The sequence below is a fragment of the Sebastes umbrosus genome, assembly GCF_015220745.1.
Source record: "Sebastes umbrosus isolate fSebUmb1 chromosome 24 unlocalized genomic scaffold, fSebUmb1.pri SUPER_24_unloc_1, whole genome shotgun sequence".
Classification (NCBI taxonomy): Eukaryota; Metazoa; Chordata; class Actinopteri; order Perciformes; family Sebastidae; genus Sebastes; species Sebastes umbrosus.
The window spans coordinates 22,110-42,500 of NW_023618437.1; the positions used below are offsets into that span (position 1 = coordinate 22,110).

Genomic DNA, 20,391 nt, shown 5'->3' on the forward strand with positions numbered 1-20,391 from the left:
TCATTTCAATGGAGAATTTTTGATGAATTATGGTCAATAATTCTGAAAATATGAAAGTTATGAATGAGAAAAGTAATAGCCATCATGTCCTAATTGAGCTGCACGTTTTCATGTTTGAATGGAGTTTCTATGTTGAAAAATGTGGAACGAGTAGCAATGCAAAAAAAGGGGTCTGACGAAAACTAAAAATAAACTCAGTAGAATAACATTGTTGTTAAAAACATTGTTGCCAATAACATTGTTTCGAATGCTTCCAGAAAAACATTCTGTTCATTCCAAACTTCATTGATGAAATGACAGAAAGTTAATAAATCCTGATTTTGTCAGTTAATAACAGGTGTTAAACTGAAACTTTGGGGTGATTTCGGAGCACCTGAACGCACCTTCAGATTCGGCCTCAGTGAGGTTGTTGGGTCCAGATGTTCTGATGATCTGTTGTCCGTTTCTTCCTGCAGGTCCCTGAAGGCCACGCCTCTGCAGTCTGCTGAGCGGCTCTGCGGAGCGGCGGGTCATAACGGACCGAGAGCCCGTTAGAGAGCACCGAGAGGACCGGGACCAGCACCGAGATGAACGGGACCGGAGCCGAACCCGAGACCCGGTCCGGGTCCAGGTCTGACCAACTCGTCTTCTTCGTTAACGGCACGAAGGTGAAAATATCTTTCATTTAATGTTAAATACGCTGTTTTTTAAACGGAGTTCTGTTGTGATATTCAGGTGGACTTTAGTCTGCAGCATCGAGTTTATATAACAATATATAACTAGTTAATAATTACTATAACAAGAAAACTTTATCATATAATAATGATATAATTATTATAATGTAATAGAATTAAAATATATAATAGTTAATAATTACTGTAACATGCTTTAAGACGCCTTTATAATGTAATAATGATATAATTATTATAATGTAATAGATGTTATTGTGCTGTTGGTTCTCTAATATTGATAAATAATCTTAATAAAATGACAGCTGCTGTCTGTCTGAGCACAGAGTTATAATAAAATATAAAACTATAAGTAGAAGAGCTCATTCAGAAGAACTGAAGTGTGAAATATGATTAATGTGAAACATGCGGAACAAACTGAATCTGGATACAGAGAAGGAAAGGTTATATTAAGACTAAAATTATATTTAGATTAAATAAAAAAGAAACACAAATATCAGATTAATTTAAATAAACAGTTTTCTGAGAGTTTATTAATTAATTAATTAATTTATTTATTTATTTGTGTTGAGAATAAAAAGTGAAATGTGTCCCAGTTTATAACTAAACAATAAAACTGTAGGTATTTATTACTTATAACTTTCATTTTTTTATTTATTATTTTAATATTTATTTTATTTTATTATTATTTTAAATTATTAATAAAATATAAATTTTCTTAAAAGAAGTCACATTTAAATAGAATGAGTTTCAGTTTTATATTGTTGTTATAATATTCCTGGTTGTTGACTTTATATTATATTGATCTAATAATATATTTATGGGCTGTAATTAACTGTATATTTGTGGTTATAAATTGATGTAATATGATATAATGTTGTTGATAAATCTATTTAATCAGTTCATTTAGTCTATAAAATGTCATAAAACATTAATTAACTTCTGGTTCCAGCTCTGATATAATAATAATATAACGTCTGCTTCTCTGTAATTAATTCATCTTATCTTATTGAGTTTATTATGTTTTTATTGATAATATTGATCCGTCATCAGCTCAGGTTAAACCTGGATTATTACTGATTTTAACTGTAAGACTTCATTTATTAAATCTTTAATGTTTTTAATAATTTAACTTAACTATTTATGTTCTTGTTTTATTGCTGCAGATCGTCGAGAGGAACGCCGATCCTGAGACGACCCTGCTGACGTACCTGAGGAGGAAACGTACGACATACTTACATTATACTTTATATATATATATATATATATATAATATATATATATTATATATTATATATATATTATATTTATGTACAGTATATTATACTGTACATAAATATAATATATATATATATATATGTATTTATATACAGTATATCATTGTATATATATATATATATATATATATATATATATACAGTATATCCCATGCTGAACTGTTGTACTTAACGTCCTCTTCTAGGTTTTAACATCTCGTTTCCTGTTTCACAATTTCACTGAACTTTCACTTCTTATTTTATTTTCATCATCGTTCAATCTGAACTCGAACTTCATGTTCTACTATCAGCAGACTAACCGTGGTTAACCACAGTTCACCGTGGTCAACCACGGTGAACTGTGGTTCACTACAGTTCACCGCGGTTCCCAGTGATGTGTTGTAAAGAACTCCAGAAGCTTCGCCGGACGTCTTCAAGGAGAGTTTTATGACGTAGAGGTTAGTTTACGATGACTGACTGAGAGGTCAGTGACCGTAGATCAGATCACAGTCAGCTGGTCAAAGTGTGGAAATGTAAAGTACCAGAGCAACAGTAGACCTGGAACTGTTTCAAGGACCTCCTCAAGGATCTCCTGTTGCTGTGGTTATTACCCTGAGAGTTCTCAAGGCTTGTTGGGGAGGTTCTTGGGGCGTTACTTGGGTAACATTTGAGCTTCTTGAAGGACTCCTGGAATCAGCTCAACTTGGACCTCCTTAAAACCTCTAGTACCTTCTCAAAGGACCCTGGAACCTCTTCAAGGGCCATTTCAGACTCCTCAAAGACTTCTGGAACCTCCCAAGAGTACCTTCTCAAGGATCCCATGGAATGTCTTCAAATACCCATGGAAACTCCAGAAGAACCCTCTAAAGGACTACTGCCACCCTCTCAAGCAGCGTTGGTATCTTGTAAAGGAGTTTACAATTCCCTTGAAGTTTAACATTCACCGCTTCAAAACCTGCACAGGGACCCTTAGAACCTCAGGAGGTCTCTTGGGTCCTTAAGGAGGTACTCTGGGGAGGTTCCAGAAGTGTTTGAGGAGTCTCAAATGGTCCTTGAGGAAGTACCAAAGATCATTGAGAATCCCTGATTCTTGAGGAAACTTGCACCTCCTCAAGGACCTCCTTAAAACCTCTAGTACCTATGCAAAGGACCCTGGAACTCCTCAAGGGCCGTTTCAGACTCCTCAAAGACTTCTGGAACCTCCCCAGAGTACCTTCTCAAGGACCCCATGGAATGGCTTCAATACCCATGGAAACTCCTGAAGAACCTCCTTAAGGACTACTGCCACCCCATGCAGACCTGGTACCTTCTCAAGGAGTTTACAGTTCCCCTCAAGGTTAACATTTACCTCCTCAAGAAGGACCTCATTGAGGAGGTCCCTTGGCTCCTTGAGGGGGAGGTATCAAAGATCCCTGAGATTCTTGAGGAAGCTCAGACCTCTTTAAAATCTCTGGTACCTTCTCAAAGACCCCTGGAACCTCTTCAAGGACCAATTGAACATCTTCTCAGTGTCCTCAGGTACCTCCCCAATGCCCCTGGAACCAAGGACCTCTCCAGGCTCCTCAAGGACTCCCAGCAACAGAAAATCCTGCTTTTTGATTGGCTGACACGTAGAGACAGTAACGACCCTCAGGTGTCCACGTAGAGACGATAACGACTCTCTGGTGTCCACGTAGAGACGATAACGACTCTCAGGTGTCCACGTAGAGACGATAACGACTCTCAGGTGTCCACGTAGAGACGATAACGACTCTCAGGTGTCCACGTAGAGACGATAACGACTCTCAGGTGTCCACGTAGAGACGATAACGACCCTCAGGTGTCCACGTAGAGACGATAACGACTCTCAGGTGTCCACGTAGAGACGATAACGACTCTCTGGTGTCCACGTAGAGACGATAACGACTCTCAGGTGTCCACGTAGAGACGATAACGACTCTCAGGTGTCCACGTAGAGACGATAACGACTCTCAGGTGTCCACGTAGAGACGATAACGACTCTCTGGTGTCCACGTAGAGACGATAACGACTCTCAGGTGTCCACGTAGAGACAGTAACGTCTCTATGGTGTCCACGTAGAGATGATAACGACTCTCTGGTGTCCACGTAGAGACGATAACGACCCTCAGGTGTCCACGTAGAGACGATAACGACTCTCAGGTGTCCACGTAGAGACAGTAACGTCTCTATGGTGTCCACGTAGAGATGATAACGACTCTCAGGTGTCCACGTAGAGACGATAACGACTCTCTGGTGTCCACGTAGAGACGATAACGACTCTATGATGTCCACGTAGAGACGATAACGACTCTCAGGTGTCCACGTAGAGACGATAACGACTCTCAGGTGTCCACGTAGAGACGATAACGACTCTCTGGTGTCCACGTAGAGACGATAACGACTCTCAGGTGTCCACGTAGAGACAGTAACGTCTCTATGGTGTCCACGTAGAGACGATAACGACTCTCTGGTGTCCACGTAGAGACGATAACGACCCTCAGGTGTCCACGTAGAGACGATAACGACTCTCAGGTGTCCACGTAGAGACGATAACGACTCTCAGGTGTCCACGTAGAGACGATAACGACTCTCTGGTGTCCACGTAGAGACGATAACGACTCTCAGGTGTCCACGTAGAGACAGTAACGTCTCTATGGTGTCCACGTAGAGACGATAACGACTCTCTGGTGTCCACGTAGAGACGATAACGACTCTCAGGTGTCCACGTAGAGACAGTAACGACTCTATGGTGTCCACGTAGAGACGATAACGACTCTATGATGTCCACGTAGAGACGGTAACCACTCTCAGGTGTCCACGTAGAGACGGTAACAACTCCCAGGTGTCCACGTAGAGACGGTAACGACTCTCAGGTGTCCACGTAGAGACGGTAACCACTCTCAGGTGTCCACGTAGAGACGGTAACGACCCTCAGGTGTCCACGTAGAGACAGTAACGACTCCCAGGTGTCCACGTAGAGACAGTAACGACTCTCAGGTGTCACATGAGAACATCTTGTCTTATATCTTGACTGACCCGCGTCCAGTGAGCCCAGCCGGTGTAGTTTGACCCGTCCTGGAGGACAGAGTGTCTCTGAGCGTGACGGGACGCTGAAGACGGTCAGTGATTCAGTGTGTTTGTCTTCAGTGGGTCTAACAGGAACTAAACTGGGCTGTGCTGAGGGAGGATGTGGAGCCTGTACCGTCATGCTGTCCAGATACCAGACTCACAGCCAGCAGCTGCTGTATCCTTAAACTCACAGCGTGTCTACAGGATGTATATAGATGTGTATGTATATATATATATAGATGTATAAATATATATAGATGTGTATGTATATATAGATGTGTATATATATCATAATATGAAGCGTCCCGTCTGACGTCCTTTCATGACTACAAAGTGATTTCACAGCCGATGAAATGAACCAACTGTGATCAGATGAACAGTCTTTAACTGCGTCCAGTCACTACGCCGTCAACGCCTGTCTCGCCCCGCTCTGCTCGCTGCACCTGGTCGCCGTGACAACCGTGGAGGGCATCGGCAGTGTGGCGAGGAAACTACATCCTGTACAGGTAAAACACAAACGCATACATACGCCTTTATCTTCTTTGACTTGAGTTGAGGCTTACGACAATACCACCCTGAACCCCCATGGGTTTACTCCGGGTGCTCCGGTTTCCTCCCACAGTCTAAAGACATGCAGGTTAGCGTGGGTTTACTCCGGTTGTTCTGGTGTCCTCCCACAGTCCAAAGACATGCAGGGTAGCGTGGGTTTACTCCGGGTTCTCCGGTTTCCTCCCACAGTCTAAAGACATGCAGGTTAGCGTGGGTTTACTCCGGGTGCTCAGGCTTCCTCCCTTGTTTTACGACCGTCACTATAAATGTGTTTTGATCTTCAGGAGCGAATAGCGAGGGCTCACGGCTCTCAGTGTGGTTTCTGTACTCCGGGAATCGTCATGTCTATGTACGCTCTGCTGAGGAACAACCCAACTCCCAGAATGGCCGACGTGGAGGAGGCCTTCCAAGGTACTAAAGGTTTATCATTGAAGAGGGACAGAAACTATTGACTAACATTAGCCAGATGTGCCCTGAAAAAACACCTGTATTAAATATGTCAGAACTACTTTGACAAAACTATATTTTTTCAGGAAATCTGTGTCGTTGCACCGGATACCGGCCCATCCTGGAGGGATACAAGACCTTCACTGTGGTGAGAAACACCATCATGTTTCTCTGCTCATTCAGACTTCCAGAGGTTACTTAGTGTTTTAGTTTAAATGAGGTTATTTTAAATAGGACTTTGGTGTGAGATAGAACACCTTCCAAACAGGTTTAAAACAAAGAAGACTAATCTAAAACATTGATTACTTCTCTTTAACGTGATGTGGATGTACCGGTGTGTGTATTTCGTCCTTCCAGGAGGGGGGGTGCTGTGGCGGCCGGGGGCGGGAGAACGGCTGCTGTCGGACCAATGGGAACGGAGCTGAGAGCAGCTCAGAGGACGACGTTGATGTGAGTCTGAACCGTTATAAACTGATCTCAGACCAGCGTGTTTCATGTTTCTGACTGTAACCTGTGTTTTACTGCAGGAATCAACGTCTTTGTTTAACGCCGCCGACTTCGCGCCCTTTGACTCCACACAGGAAGTCATCTTCCCTCCTGAACTCATGGTAAACTGCAAACAATGAAACACACAACAAGTGTCAGTAGAGCAGGTTTTGATTTAAACTGAACTAATTAAAGATGATTCATCTCTATTGTATAAACCACGGCGTCATCAGCGTACAGTCGGATATAGTCCTTCAGTCTCTCAGTAATCCAGTGGTAGTTTTCCGTATATCCATGAGTTCACTGCAGACAGGAAGTGTTAACGGATAATCCGGCACTCTTTCCTTCCTCCCATCTAGTCCCTCACCAAAGGTCAGAGGTCGTCCTCGCTGTGTTTCCACGGCGACAGGGCGATGTGGCTGCAGCCCGACAGTCTGGAAGAGTTTCTGCATCTGAAATGGAAACATCCCGACGCCCGCGTGGTGGTGGGGAACACGGAAGTGGGTCAGTCTGTCTCCCACAGATACATATATATTATATATATATACATACATACATACTGTATATTATATATATATATATATATACATATGTATGGTAGTATGTATGTACATACTGTATATTCACTTCCTGTGTGTGTCTTCAGGTATCGAGGTGAAGTTTAAGAACATGGTGTATCCGGTCATCTTGGCTCCAGCCTTCATTCCTGAACTCAACACAGTGACCCACACCGAGGACGGTAAGTACTCACTACCGATACTACCGATACTACCGGTACCACCGATACTTCTGATACTACCGATACTACCGATATTACTGATACTACTGATACTACCGATACTACTGATGATTCAGATATCTGTCTAAACTGTTGGAACACATTCAGTCTGATGAAGAACCATGATGATGAGGATGTAAACCAGTAACGTTGTGCTGGTTTCTCCGTGTTCAGGCGTGGCGTTCGGTGCGGCGTGCACCCTCAGCCACATGGGGGCGGTGCTGAAGACGGCGGTGGAGACTCTTCCTCCTCATCAGACCGAAGTCTTCCTCGCCGTCCTGGAACAGCTGCGCTGGTTCGCCGGACTGCAGATACGCAACGTCGCCGTGAGTCACACACTGAACCAGGGAATGAGTCATCATGATGTCACTTCCTGTTCCCCTCGTCTGGAGGTCGATGGGTTTTTAGTTAGATGTCTGAAGTCTAAGTGTACTTGGCAAGTATACAGAAAAGTCTAAGTGTACTTGGCTAGTATACAGAAAAGTCTGAGTGTACTTAGCTAGTATACAGAAAAGTAGCTTCGTCTACCACAGAACAGAGTCCGTGCTGAGTTCAAGGAACCTAGTAAAGTGGACATTCTCAGGAGTAGTTCAGGAAGTGTAGGAAAGCGGACGTTTCTGTGTTCTATAACTATGTTGTTGTTGTGTTTTCAGGCGGTAGGAGGGAACATCATGACGGCGAGCCCCATATCGGACCTCAACCCTGTTTTTATGGCGGCGAACTGCAAACTCACACTGATGGACAAAGGTAACACACACACACACACACATTCCAGGAATCTGTGTTTTCCTACTGAGATCAAAGTTCATTGAACTACACACTGACGGTCACACATAGTTGATTTAATTCTACTGAGTGAAGTTTATTTTGAAAGGGTCTATTATCTGTAGAGCAGTAATAGAGAGTCATGAGAATAAGATGTGTGACATCAGACGGTCACGGTGCGTTCACTGACTCCATGTTGGTCGGGAGGCGTTCAAGTGACCTTTAATCCAAACTGCTGAGTCACTCATTACAGAGGTTTATACTTTTACAGGTTTAATGTGTAACGTCTCCTCGTTAAATCATATAAATACAACCTGATCCTTGTTACTGTATATGTGTAGTTAACTCGTGTTATTACATCATCACGATGTTTAAACCAGAGAAATAACAGACGCCGTCTCAGAAACTCTTTATCCAGTTTTAAGACACATTTTCCTACAATAGTATTTTTAGACCTTTGACAGCAACTCCCATGATGCCGCGCTGCGTCAGCGCGTCACCAAACACCTTCTTTAGTTGTAGTTGTTGTTGTCATTGAGATAAAATGACATGTAGTGTGTTTGTGTTGCGTTCAGGGTCACTCTGTGCTCCTGACTGATGGTTTTCCCTACATTTATCCTACAGCACTTAAGGGCAACACAACAGTCACACTCATCAGAGTTATTCATGTTTTTTCTGACGCTGTCAACGGTCTGTGAACACAACACAGAGACGTAAACATGACCTCTTGACCCGTTCTGACCTCTGACCTTTGACCTTTGACCTCAGATGGCAGTCGTGAGGTTCGGATGGATGACGGTTTCTTCACCGGCTACAGGAAGACGGTTCTGAGACCGCAGGAGGTCCTGGTGTCCATCGAGATCCCCTACAGCAAGAAGGTAGAGACGGCATCGCCCCGACAACCGCCGTCTGTCACCTAGCAACCGCTGTCTGTCACCAAGCAACCGCTGTCTGTCACCTAGCAACCGCTGTCTGTCACCTAGCAACCACTGTCTGTCACTGTCTGCCACCTAGCAACCACTGTCTGTCACCTAGCAACCACTGTCTGTCACTCTCTGCCACCTAGCAACCACTGTCTGTCACCTAGCAACCACTGTCTGTCACTCTCTGCCACCTAGCAACCACTGTCTGTCACCTAGCAACCACTGTCTGTCACTGTCTGCCACCTAGCAACCACTCTCTGTCACTGTCTGTCCCCCAGCAACCGCTGTCTGCCACCTAGCAACCACTCTCTGTCACCTAGCAACCGCTGTCTGTCACCTAGCAACCACTGTCTGTCACCTAGCAACCACTGTCCAGACTCTAACTCTGGTGTTTTCTGTGTTTTTTTCCAGACTCAGTTCATCTCCGCTTTCAAACAGTCGCCTCGCCGGGAGGATGACATCAGCATCGTCACCACGGCGATGAGCGTCACCTTCGCTCCCGGGACCGACGTCGTTGAGGACTTGAGGATGAGCTACGGCGGCATGGCCGCCATCACCACAATGGCAACGAAGACGGCGAACAGACTGCTGGGAAGGTAACCAGTACGCACAACACAAGATCAATATACTCCAATGTGTATATATACATACAGTATATACTATATACATATATACTGTGTGTATGTGTTATCCAGGCGGTGGGGGGAGGAGCTTCTGCAGGAGGCTTGCTCCTCATTGGCTGAGGAGATGACCCTCGACCCCTCGGCGCCGGGCGGCATGGTGACGTACCGGCGAACTTTGACCCTCAGTCTGTTCTACAAGTTCTACCTGACGGTGCTGCAGAAGCTCCGACTGAAGGTCAGAAGAACACATGTGTAATAGAATGTGTAGATATGGTTAAAGAACATAGATTAGTTATATATATATATATATATACATATATATATATACACATATACCGTTCACACCTACTGAATGTTGTGTCTCAGGGTGTGAACGTGGACGCCGTCCGGTCCGACTGTCTGAGCGCTGCAGAGCTTCATCACCCGGAGACGCCGTCCAGCGTTCAGGTCTACCAGGTACAGACGGGTTGTCATGGTTACTCAGACCACGTATCTTCCAGGTGTGTAATGTCTCACGTGTGTCCTCCAGGCGGTGCCGGAGGGGCGGGGCCAGGACGACGTGGTGGGCCGTCCCATGATGCACCTGTCGGCCCTGAAGCAGGCGACGGGCGAGGCGGTTTACTGCGACGACGTGCCGCTGTACGAGAACGAGCTCTACCTGGCGCTCGTCACCAGCAGCAAAGCACACGCTAACATCCTGTAAGACGCACACACACACACACACACACACACACACCTGTCTGGTCTGACCCAGGTGTGTGTCCCAGCTCTATAGATCCGTCAGCAGCAGAGCAGATGCCCGGCGTCGTCTGCTGCGTGTTCGCCGACGACATCCCCGGCAGTAACGCCACCGGACCCGTCGAATACGACGAGACCGTCCTCGCTGGCCGTCAGGTGAGTTCCTGGTCCAGGTGAGTTCCTGTTCCAGGTGACTTCCTGTTCCAGGTGACTTCCTGGTGCAGGTGAGTTCCTGGTCCAGGTGAGTCTCTCAGGTTCCCAGCCAGGCTGATGATGTTTCCCTCCGTTCTGCAGGTGACGTGTGTCGGTCACATCATCGGCGCCGTGGTCGCTGACACTCAGCTTCACGCTCAGAGAGCCGCCAAAGCCGTCAGGATCCAGTACGAAGAGCTTCCGGCGGTCGTCACCATCCAGGTGAGACCAGACACACCTGGATGTGACGGAGTATATATTATTAACAGATGTTATTAAGATGAGCTCCCGTTGGTTTGATTGACAGGAAGCCATCGCCGCCCAGTCCTTCTATCAGCCAATCAGAACCATCCAGAGGGGCGACCTGGAGGCGGGGTTTAAACAGGCCGACCACATCCTGGAGGGTAGGACAGTCCTCCTGATTCCAGCTGATCAGGTATTGATCAGGTATTGATTACTGATTGATTACTGATTGATTATGTGACAGGTGAGATGCACATCGGAGGTCAGGAACATTTTTACCTGGAGACCAACGTGACTCTGGCGGTTCCCCGAGGAGAAGACGGAGAGATGGAGCTCTTCGTTTCTACTCAGTCTGCGTCCAAAACACAGGTAACAATACTCTAAAACACAGGTAATAATACTCCTAAAACACAGGTAACAATACTCCTAAAACACAGGTAACAATACTCCTAAACACAGGTAACAATACTCCTAAAACACAGGTACCAATACTCCTAAACACAGGTAACAATACTCCTAAAACACAGGTAACAATTCTCCTAAAACACAGGTAACAATACTCCTAAACACAGGTAACAATACTCCTAAAACACAGGTAACAACACTCCTAAAACACAGGTAACAATACTCCTAAAACACAGGTAACAATACTCCTAAAACACAGGTAACAATACTCCTAAAACACAGGTAACAATACTCCTAAAATACAGGTAACAATACTCCTAAAACACAGGTAACAATACTCCTAAACACAGGTAACAATACTCTAAAACACAGGTAACAATACTCCTAAACACAGGTAACAATACTCTAAAACACAGGTAACAATACTCTAAAACACAGATAACAATACTCCTAAAACACAGGTAACAATACTCCTAAACACAGGTAACAATACTCTAAAACACAGGTAACAATACTCCTAAACACAGGTAACAATACTCCTAAAACACAGGTAACAATACTCCTAAACACAGGTAACAATACTCCTAAACACAGGTAACAATACTCTAAAACACAGGTAACAATACTCCCTAAAACACAGGTAACAATACTCCTAAACACAGGTAACAATACTCTAAAACACAGGTAACAATACTCCTAAAACACAGGTAACAATACTCCTAAAACACAGGTAACAATACTTCTAAAACACAGGTAACAGTACTCCTAAAACACAGGTAACAATACTCCTAAAACACAGGTAACAATACCCCAAAACACAGATAACAATACTCTAAAACACAGGTAACAGCACTCATAAAACACAGGTAACAATACTTCATCTACTGCTGTGTCTAGTGAAACGCAGTAGATGAATTGTAATTCTTAAAAACATCAGTATATTTAAAGATATAACTCTCGTACTGTGTCCGTCAGTCTCTGGTGGCGAAGGCGTTGGGCGTCCCCGCCAACCGGGTGGTGGTCCGGGTGAAGCGGATGGGCGGAGGCTTCGGGGGGAAGGAGAGCCGAACCACCGTGTTGTCCACCGTGGTCGCCGTGGCAGCAAACAAGTAGGTCTGCCAACCGTCTGTGGTTAGAGTCTCTTATTTTGAAATCAGATATAATAAAAGTACTTCCTGTGTGGTGTCAGGCTGAAGAGGCCGGTGAGGTGCATGTTGGACAGAGACGAGGACATGTTGGTCACCGGAGGACGACACCCCTTCTATGGAAAATACAAGGTGGGCTGATGGAGTAACTGTGGATAAATGTATAAATAAAGTTGTTTCTAATTGAATTGTCTTGTTCAGTAGAGCCCTGACTCTGTTTAGTTTCTGTTGGTACCTCCGGTTGTCGTGGTTTCACTCCACCTTCTTCTTCTTCTGCTCCTCCAGGTGGGTTACCTGAACAGCGGTAAGGTGGTGTGTCTGGAAGTGTCGTACTACAGTAACACCGGGAACTCCATGGACCTCTCTCTGTCGGTGAGTATCGCCACCAAGAACAGACGTTACGCTGATGATGTCATGCTGATGATGTCACGCTGATGTCTCACCTCTGTGCGCCTGCTGAAGGTCATGGAGCGCGCTCTGTTCCACATGGAGAACTCGTACAGCGTGGCGAATGTGCGCGGCCGCGGATTCCTGTGCCGCACCAACCTGCCGTCCAACACGGCCTTCAGGGGCTTCGGAGGGCCGCAAGGCATGATGGTCGCTGAGAGCTGGATGACGGACGTGGCTCAGAGTCTGGGCCGGCCCACCGAGGAGGTACGTATCAGGAGGACGATCGATGAGGTCACACATGATGAATTCTGGCAGCGTCCAAATAGTGACTCCGTCTTCCTGCAGGTGCGCCGGTTGAACCTGTATATGGAAGGTGATTCAACATCCTACAACCAGATCCTGGATCAGTTCACCCTGGACCGCTGCTGGGACGAGTGCCTGTCCCGCTCCGGATACCAGCAGCGCCGAGCCGCCGTCGACCTTTACAACAGGTAACCCACTACAACAAGTACAACAAGTAGGTCGGTCCGGAACCACGCTGTCGGTGCTGCAACAAGTAAAAACGGTCCAGTCGGCGACAAAATGTCCAAAGAAGTTTCTGTTGACTGTTGAAGAACTGATGAACCTAAAACAGTTTGAACATTATAACTCTGCTGGTTGAGATGAACTCGTTCTGTTCTTTCCTGTCAGACAGAACCGGTGGACCAAACGAGGCCTCGCCATCCTCCCCACCACGTTTGGCATCAGCTTCACCGCCCTCTTCCTCAACCAGGTCTGAACCGACAACACGGACTAACGAACTGTTAAAGTCTGGATGGTTTACATCAGTCCATGTTTCTGTGTTCCTGCAGGCCGGAGCTCTGGTTCATATCTACACCGACGGCTCGGTGCTGTTGACCCACGGTGGGACGGAGATGGGACAAGGACTCCACACCAAGATGGTCCAGGTACCGGAGCTGCCCAGTCCATTAATCTGACCTTTTCCCAAATTGTGAAGCAGTTTTTTGTTTGATTTTTCTACCTGACCTTTGAGTTTATTTCAGTATTCAGTATCTAGTGGTCATTAGAGGAACTGTAGCTAAAGGGCCCAATATGGACGCTTGGGGGACTCCGATGTTGTCCCACACTATGTCTGTGTGTCCAGGTCGCCAGCCGGGTTCTGGGTATCCCCTGTTCAAAGATCCACATCTCAGAGACCAGCACCAGCACGATCCCCAACACCAGCCCCACCGCTGCCTCCGCCTCCTCGGACCTCAACGGAGGCGCCGTGCAGAACGCCTGCGAGATCCTTGCGAACCGCCTGGAACCGTACAAGACCAAGAACCCCAAAGGATCATGGGAGGACTGGGTGAGCAGGAGTACTTTCTTCTTGCAGTAAGAGTAGTAGAGGTACTCAGGAGTTTGTCTCATTGTCTTACTCAGTATATTTCTACCTGTGTTTCAGGTGAGAGCAGCGTACTTCGACAGAGTCAACCTCAGTGTGAACGGGTTTTACAAGTAAGTCTAGTAAATCTGTCGATAAATGAAGTCCAGGACGGAGTTTTCACTGCTTCCTGTGTCTCATCAGGACTCCAGATCTGGGTTACGACTTTGTCTCAAACTCGGGCCGAGCGTTCAACTACTTCACCTACGGAGTGGCGTGTTCAGAGGTGGAGGTCGACTGTCTGACCGGAGCTCACAAGGTCTGGACTTTATGATGATAAAGGTGTCCCACAGGGATCAACACTAGATCCCCTGTTATTTACTGTATTGTATTTTACTTATTATACACCTCTATGCAGACGATACCATCCTGTAGGTAACTGGCTCTACTGTATTTTACTTATTATACACCTCTATGCAGACGATACCATCCTGTAGGTAACTGGCTCTGCTGTATATCACTTATACACTTCTATGCAGATGATACCATCCTGTAGGTAACTGGCTCTACTGTATTTTACTTATTATTCACCTCTATGCAGACGATACCATCCTGTAGGTAACTGGCTCTACTGTATTTTACTTATTATACGCCTCTATGCAGACGATACAATCCTGTAGGTAACTGGCTCTACTGTATTTTACTTATTATACACCTCTATGCAGACGATACCATCCTGTAGTTAACTGGCTCTACTGTATTTTAGTTATTATACACCTCTATGCAGACGATACCATCCTGTAGTTAACTGGCTCTACTGTATTTTACTTATTATTCACCTCTATGCAGACGATACCATCCTGTAGGTAACTGGCTCTACTGTATATTACCTATTATACACCTCTATGCAGATGATACCATCCTGTAGGTAACTGGCTCTACTGTATTTTACTTATTATACACCTCTATGCAGATGATACCACCTTGTAGGTAACTGGCTCTACTGTATTTTACTTATTATACACCTCTATGCAGACGATACCATCCTGTAGGTAACTGGCTCTGCTGTATTTCACTTATTATACACCTCTATGCAGACGATACCATCCTGTAGGTAACTGACTCTACTGTATTTTACTTATTATACACCTCTATGCAGACGATACCATCCTGTAGGTAACTGGCTCTACTGTATTTTACTTATTATACACCTCTATGCAAACGATACCATCCTGTAGGTAACTGGCTCTACTGTAAACCTTCGTTGTGTTCCCAGTCTGCTTTTGAAGACCTCCAGACCTCTTTTATTGACTAGTTGAACCTGATTGAGGCAGAAATTGGAGCCCTTCTTCCCCCCAATGTCCATCAAAGATCTTCTCTAAAAGATCAAGAAAGCTATTCATAAGATTTGTCTTTTTTAATATGGATCCAATTTTCAACTGCAGTCTTTTTGTATTCTGTTTTATATCATGTTAAACATGTTTCATGTTATATTTGTGTTGTAGAACCTGAGTACCACCATAGTGATGGACGTCGGTCACAGCCTCAACCCGGCTATCGACATCGGACAGGTGAGTCAATGAATCATTAAAACCTTCATTCAGTCACCCATTCTGTCCTCTAGTGCCTCCCTCAGGTCAAAGTGTCTTCATTCTGTCCTCTAGCACCTCCCTCAGGTCAAAGTGTCTTCATTCTGTCCTCTAGCACCTCCCTCAGGTCAAAGTGTCCTCATTCTGTCCTCTAGCACCTCCCTCAGGTCAAAGTGTCCCCATCCTGTCCTCTAGCGCCTCCCTCAGGTCAAAGTGTCCTCTGTCTGTCTCCAGGTTGAGGGGGCGTTCATGCAGGGTCTGGGTCTCTTCACCCTGGAGGAGCTTCACTATTCGCCCCGCGGCGTCCTCCTCACTCGAGGTCCTGGTTCTTATAAGATCCCGGCTTTTGGCGACATTCCCGCCCAGCTCACCGTCTCGCTGCTCCGCGACGCGCCGAACGACAAGGCCATCTTCGCCTCCAAGGTGACGCCGCCGACGCTGCTCAGAACATTTTAAACACAACTGCTGCAGACTTTTATTTTGAAGGTTTTTCTTTTCCTCTCCAGGCGGTGGGCGAGCCTCCTCTCTTTCTGGCGGCGTCGGTTTTCTACGCCATCAAAGACGCCGTCATCGCTGCCCGGCTGGAGTCGGGCATCAGCGGACCCTTCAGGCTGGACAGCCCCGCCTCCGCCGAGAGGATCCGCAACGCCTGCAGCGACAGATTCACCAAACTGGTATGAACGATTTTATTGATCCCGTGAGAGTTTAGAGACGCTACTCAGAAAGGATCGATACGATCCACGAACTCCAGAAGCTGGAGAACGTCCGGAGTCCATCACGGTTACGTCTCAGTCAGGTTTAACCGTGGTCGCCTTTAGCCCTAAAAATATAACTAGAAGTTTAAATTAAATTGAACCGTCGGTTCATTGAACGTAGAGATGCACCGATAACTGACACCAGTGTCGGGTCCGATACTGTCATCATGTACTCGTACTCGCAAAACGGCTCCGATACAACGGCTCCGGTACCACTTTACGGTGGTGCGCCCGACCCCGCCGGGCCGGGATCCCACCTTAGCAGTCAACAGTCATCCCAAAGGTGCTGGGTTGGGTTGAGGTCAGGACAAGTTCCTCCAAGAGGCCTAGAACTCAGGTAAAACCAGTAAACATGATGGAGACACGACATCACCTTCTGTACGGGATTTAAACCTGCCGACTGTTTTTGTGTTGCAGTGTCCTCCTGCAGAACCTGGATCCTTCAGCCCCTGGTCTGTCCAGGTCTAGAGGACTGATGGAGAACCTGGATCCTTCAGCTCCTGGTCTGTCCAGGTCTAGAGGACTGATGGAGAATCCAGCATTTTCTACATACGCACATTTAACTGAGTGAATGATGGTAAACAGCCTCGTTAGCTGACATTATACACTTTAATTATATATTTGAACTCTTGTATAAGCAGAACCTGCCGTTAGCCGTTAGCCGTTAGCCGTTAGCTAACAGGCAGCGTATTATCTTTAAAGGACTCAGGGATTAAAACATGATTTATAAATGTCACATGAATCAAACAAACTTATATCATGACATCTGTATATTAATCATCACATCTGTAATTATTGTTTACACTGATTGTTGCTGCACTTTGAGAATGAAGTATGATATAAACTAGATGAATGATCTCTGTTGTGTTATAGTATGAATGAAATAAAACTTCTAGAAGCACATCTGTCTGGATGTTTATTTCTAGTATGTCTGTAAGTTATTAACGCTATAACTCCTGATATACAGTAAACAGCTTAATATCCTCTTAATTATACACCTCTATGCAGACGATACCATCCTGTAGGTAACTGGCTCTACTGTAAACCTTCGTTGTGGTCCCAGTCTGCTTCTGAAGACCTCCAGACCTCTTTTATTGACTAGTTGAGGACGTCATGATGAGGTCACGCTGTTAGCTGGAGGCTAACGCTAGCTGATTATTGATTACTGATTACTTGTTGTGTTGTTATATTGTGACGTGACGTTGTTTAATCCCAGGTGTAGGTTTGATATAAAGGTTAATGATAGCAGGTGTCAGCGTTGTAGGATGTGGATAAACTTTATTAGCATTCTGTTGCTGAACAGTCACAACAGGAAACAGGAAATGAGTCTAATCGTCGCCGTCGTCTTTTCCCGCCGCGTCGATGATCTTCCTCATCCAGCGGCTCATCCTGAACACGTGGGTGTAGAAGCCGTACTTCCCGTCGCGGTCGCAGCCTTCGCCCCACGACACGATGCCCATCTGGTACCAGCGGTTCTCTGCCGGGTACTGAACACAACACAACGGTTCCTCGTTACATTATTACAGCTGTGTCCTTCAAAAACCACGTCTAACTCTATATACAGCATAATATACAGCAGTGAGATGATGATCCTCACCTTCATCACAAACGGTCCACCGCTGTCTCCCTCACAGGCGTCTCCACGATGGGCGTCCTCCGGTTTATAACCTGGAACACAACAGTCACGTGGTTAAACTAAAAGGTGAGGTCAGTTGTTAGAGACGGGACTCACAGGACTCACGATACCAACGAGTCACGTGAGTCGGTAGTATCTTCAGTCACGTGAGTCATTAGTCACGTGAGTCGCTAGTATCTTCAGTCACGTGAGTCGTTAGTCACGTGAGTCGCTAGTATCTTCAGTCACGTGAGTCGTTAGTCACGTGAGTCGCTAGTATCTTCAGTCACGTGAGTCATTAGTCACGTGAGTCGCTAGTATCTTCAGTCACGTGAGTCGTTAGTCACGTGAGTCGCTAGTATCTTCAGTCACGTGAGTCGTTAGTCACGTGAGTCGTTAGTATCTTCAGTCACGTGAGTCGTTAGTATCTTCAGTCACGTGAGTCGTTAGTATCTTCAGTCACGTGAGTCGTTAGTATCTTCAGTCACGTGAGTCGTTAGTATCTGGAATCACGTGAGTCGTTAGTATCTTCAATCACGTGAGTCGTTAGTATCTTCAGTCACGTCAGTCGTTAGTATCGTCAGTCACGTGAGTCGCTAGTATCGTCAGTCACGTGAGTCGTTAGTATCTTCAGTCACGTGAGTCGTTAGTATCTTCAGTCACGTGAGTTGTTAGTATCTTCAGTCACGTGAGTCGTTAGTATCGTCAGTCACGTGAGTCGCTAGTATCGTCAGTCACGTGAGTCGTTAGTATCTTCAGTCACGTGAGTCGTTAGTATCTTCAGTCACGTGAGTTGTTAGTATCTTCAGTCACGTGAGTCGCTAGTATCGTCAGTCACGTGAGTTGTTAGTATCATCAGTCACGTGAGTTGTTAGTATCTTCAGTCACGTGAGTCGCTAGTATCTTCAGTCACGTGAGTTGTTAGTATCTTCAGTCACGTGAGTTGTTAGTATCGTCAGTCACGTGAGTCGCTAGTATCGTCAGTCACGTGAGTTGTTAGTATCGTCAACACTGTGAGTCGCTAGTCACGTGATTCATCAGTCAGCTGTTGAGGTGTTTCAGTCTGAAGCCAAACGGCGGCCCGTCAGATTGACCTCCACACAGTTGATTCTTATTCACGTAATAAACGTAGAACCGTTACCGGCACAGAACATGTTGTCGGTGGTCCTGACGGACGTGGAGCTCCGGCAGATGTTCGGCTCGACGATGGGGAGATGGATCTGCTGGAGGTATTTGGGTAAATTTCTGGCTGAGGGGTTCCAGGTTTCCTGCAGGTTCCCCCAACCGGTGACTCGACCTTTATATCCGGCAGACAGCATCCTGTTGGAGGGGAAATGTAACGGGTTAACGGTTCTGACGGGTTAAACCAGATGGCTCACAGAGTTTACCGTAAAGGGTTAATGGTTCTGACGGGTTAAACCAGATGGATCACAGAGTTTAACGTAAAGGGTTAATGGTTCTGACGGGTTAAACCAGATGGATCATAGAGTTTACCGTAAAGGGTTAATGGTTCTGACGGGTTAAACCAGATGGATCATAGAGTCTAACGTAAAGGGTTAATGGTTCTGACGGGTTAAACCAGATGGATCATAGAGTCTAACGTAAAGGGTTAACGGTTCTGACGGGTTAAACCAGATGGATCATAGAGTCTAACGTAAAGGGTTAACGGTTCTGACGGGTTAAACCAGATGGATCACAGAGTCTAACGTAAAGGGTTAATGGTTCTGACGGGTTCTGTGGTTGACTTACGTCTTGGCGACCTTCTTGGTCGGCAGGCAGATGGGGTGGATCCGATCGGTGAAGGTGACGGGTCGTCTCAGGTGCAGCAGAGCGATGTCCCGGTTCAGGTTCTCCTTCCAGTTGTACTTTGGGTGGACGATGATCTCACTGATGGCCACGATCTTCTCTAAGCCGCGCTCAAACCTGGAAGGTCATCAGAATTATTCTCTGGTTCTGCTCTCAGGAACCCGTCTTATATATATTATATACCGCAGGTGCAGACGGCGAGGCTTACGCGGCCCGGTTGTGTTTCCCCAGTCGGACCAGGATGTCGTTGGCAGTGAAGTTCTTGTTCCAGGGCGGGTAGAGGATGCAGTGAGCGGCGGTGAGGATCCATTGATCGCTGATCAGACTGGCGCCGCACAGCAGCTCCTGAGGGCTGCGCTTGTACAGCATCACCTGCCTGCAGACCGCAAACAGGTTCTGGTCACGTACAGGTACCAGGAATCTTTCTATAGTTTGGTTACCATGGTGACAGCTTGTTGGTCTAGGTTTGGTTACCATGGTGCCGAGGCCACCTCGGCGTCGTCGCCCCCGACGATGCGTTGTTCCCGGTATGACTCCAGCAGCTCGCCCTCCTTCGCATCCTCTTTCTTCAGAGCTTCAAACAAGG

The 20,391-nt window shown here is 46.1% G+C and overlaps 2 protein-coding genes across 3 annotated transcripts in view; one reads left to right on the forward strand and one right to left on the reverse strand.

The window, feature by feature from the left end:
• Positions 1-455: 455 nt before the first annotated feature.
• xdh (xanthine dehydrogenase) lies at positions 456-17,287 on the forward strand. Of its 2 annotated transcripts, XM_037762692.1 has the most exons (35): positions 456-647; positions 1,835-1,892; positions 5,072-5,168; positions 5,391-5,499; positions 5,827-5,953; positions 6,076-6,137; positions 6,347-6,439; positions 6,517-6,597; positions 6,835-6,979; positions 7,122-7,214; positions 7,428-7,579; positions 7,907-8,000; positions 8,787-8,896; positions 9,353-9,537; positions 9,637-9,799; positions 9,931-10,020; positions 10,094-10,263; positions 10,332-10,458; positions 10,597-10,716; positions 10,802-10,898; positions 10,982-11,106; positions 12,118-12,251; positions 12,332-12,419; positions 12,573-12,659; positions 12,750-12,941; positions 13,023-13,168; positions 13,368-13,449; positions 13,529-13,624; positions 13,822-14,025; positions 14,122-14,174; positions 14,245-14,359; positions 15,546-15,611; positions 15,864-16,052; positions 16,136-16,303; positions 16,802-17,287. In XM_037762692.1, the coding sequence occupies exons 1-35, from the start codon at positions 567-569 to the stop codon at positions 16,850-16,852; spliced, it is 4,050 nt and encodes a 1,349-aa protein (XP_037618620.1). In that variant the 5' UTR covers positions 456-566; the 3' UTR covers positions 16,853-17,287. The 2 variants fall into 2 exon arrangements, with proteins under 2 accessions (XP_037618620.1, XP_037618622.1); XM_037762694.1 differs by lacking the exons at positions 16,136-16,303; positions 16,802-17,287 and having other exon boundaries at positions 14,253-14,359; positions 15,864-16,005.
• Positions 17,288-17,642: 355 nt separating this feature from the next.
• Positions 17,643-20,391, reverse strand: part of f2 (coagulation factor II (thrombin)) — a 6,696-nt gene continuing 3,947 nt past the window's right edge. Inside the window, exons 10-15 of the mRNA XM_037762695.1 lie at positions 20,280-20,391; positions 20,014-20,181; positions 19,749-19,922; positions 19,141-19,319; positions 17,982-18,052; positions 17,643-17,871 (exon numbers count right to left, since the gene is read on the reverse strand). The exon at positions 20,280-20,391 is cut by the window's right edge and continues 15 nt beyond it. Of these exons, the coding sequence (XP_037618623.1) occupies positions 17,713-17,871; positions 17,982-18,052; positions 19,141-19,319; positions 19,749-19,922; positions 20,014-20,181; positions 20,280-20,391 (863 nt within the window). The 3' untranslated portion in view covers positions 17,643-17,712. The remainder of the gene's footprint in view (positions 17,872-17,981; positions 18,053-19,140; positions 19,320-19,748; positions 19,923-20,013; positions 20,182-20,279) is intronic.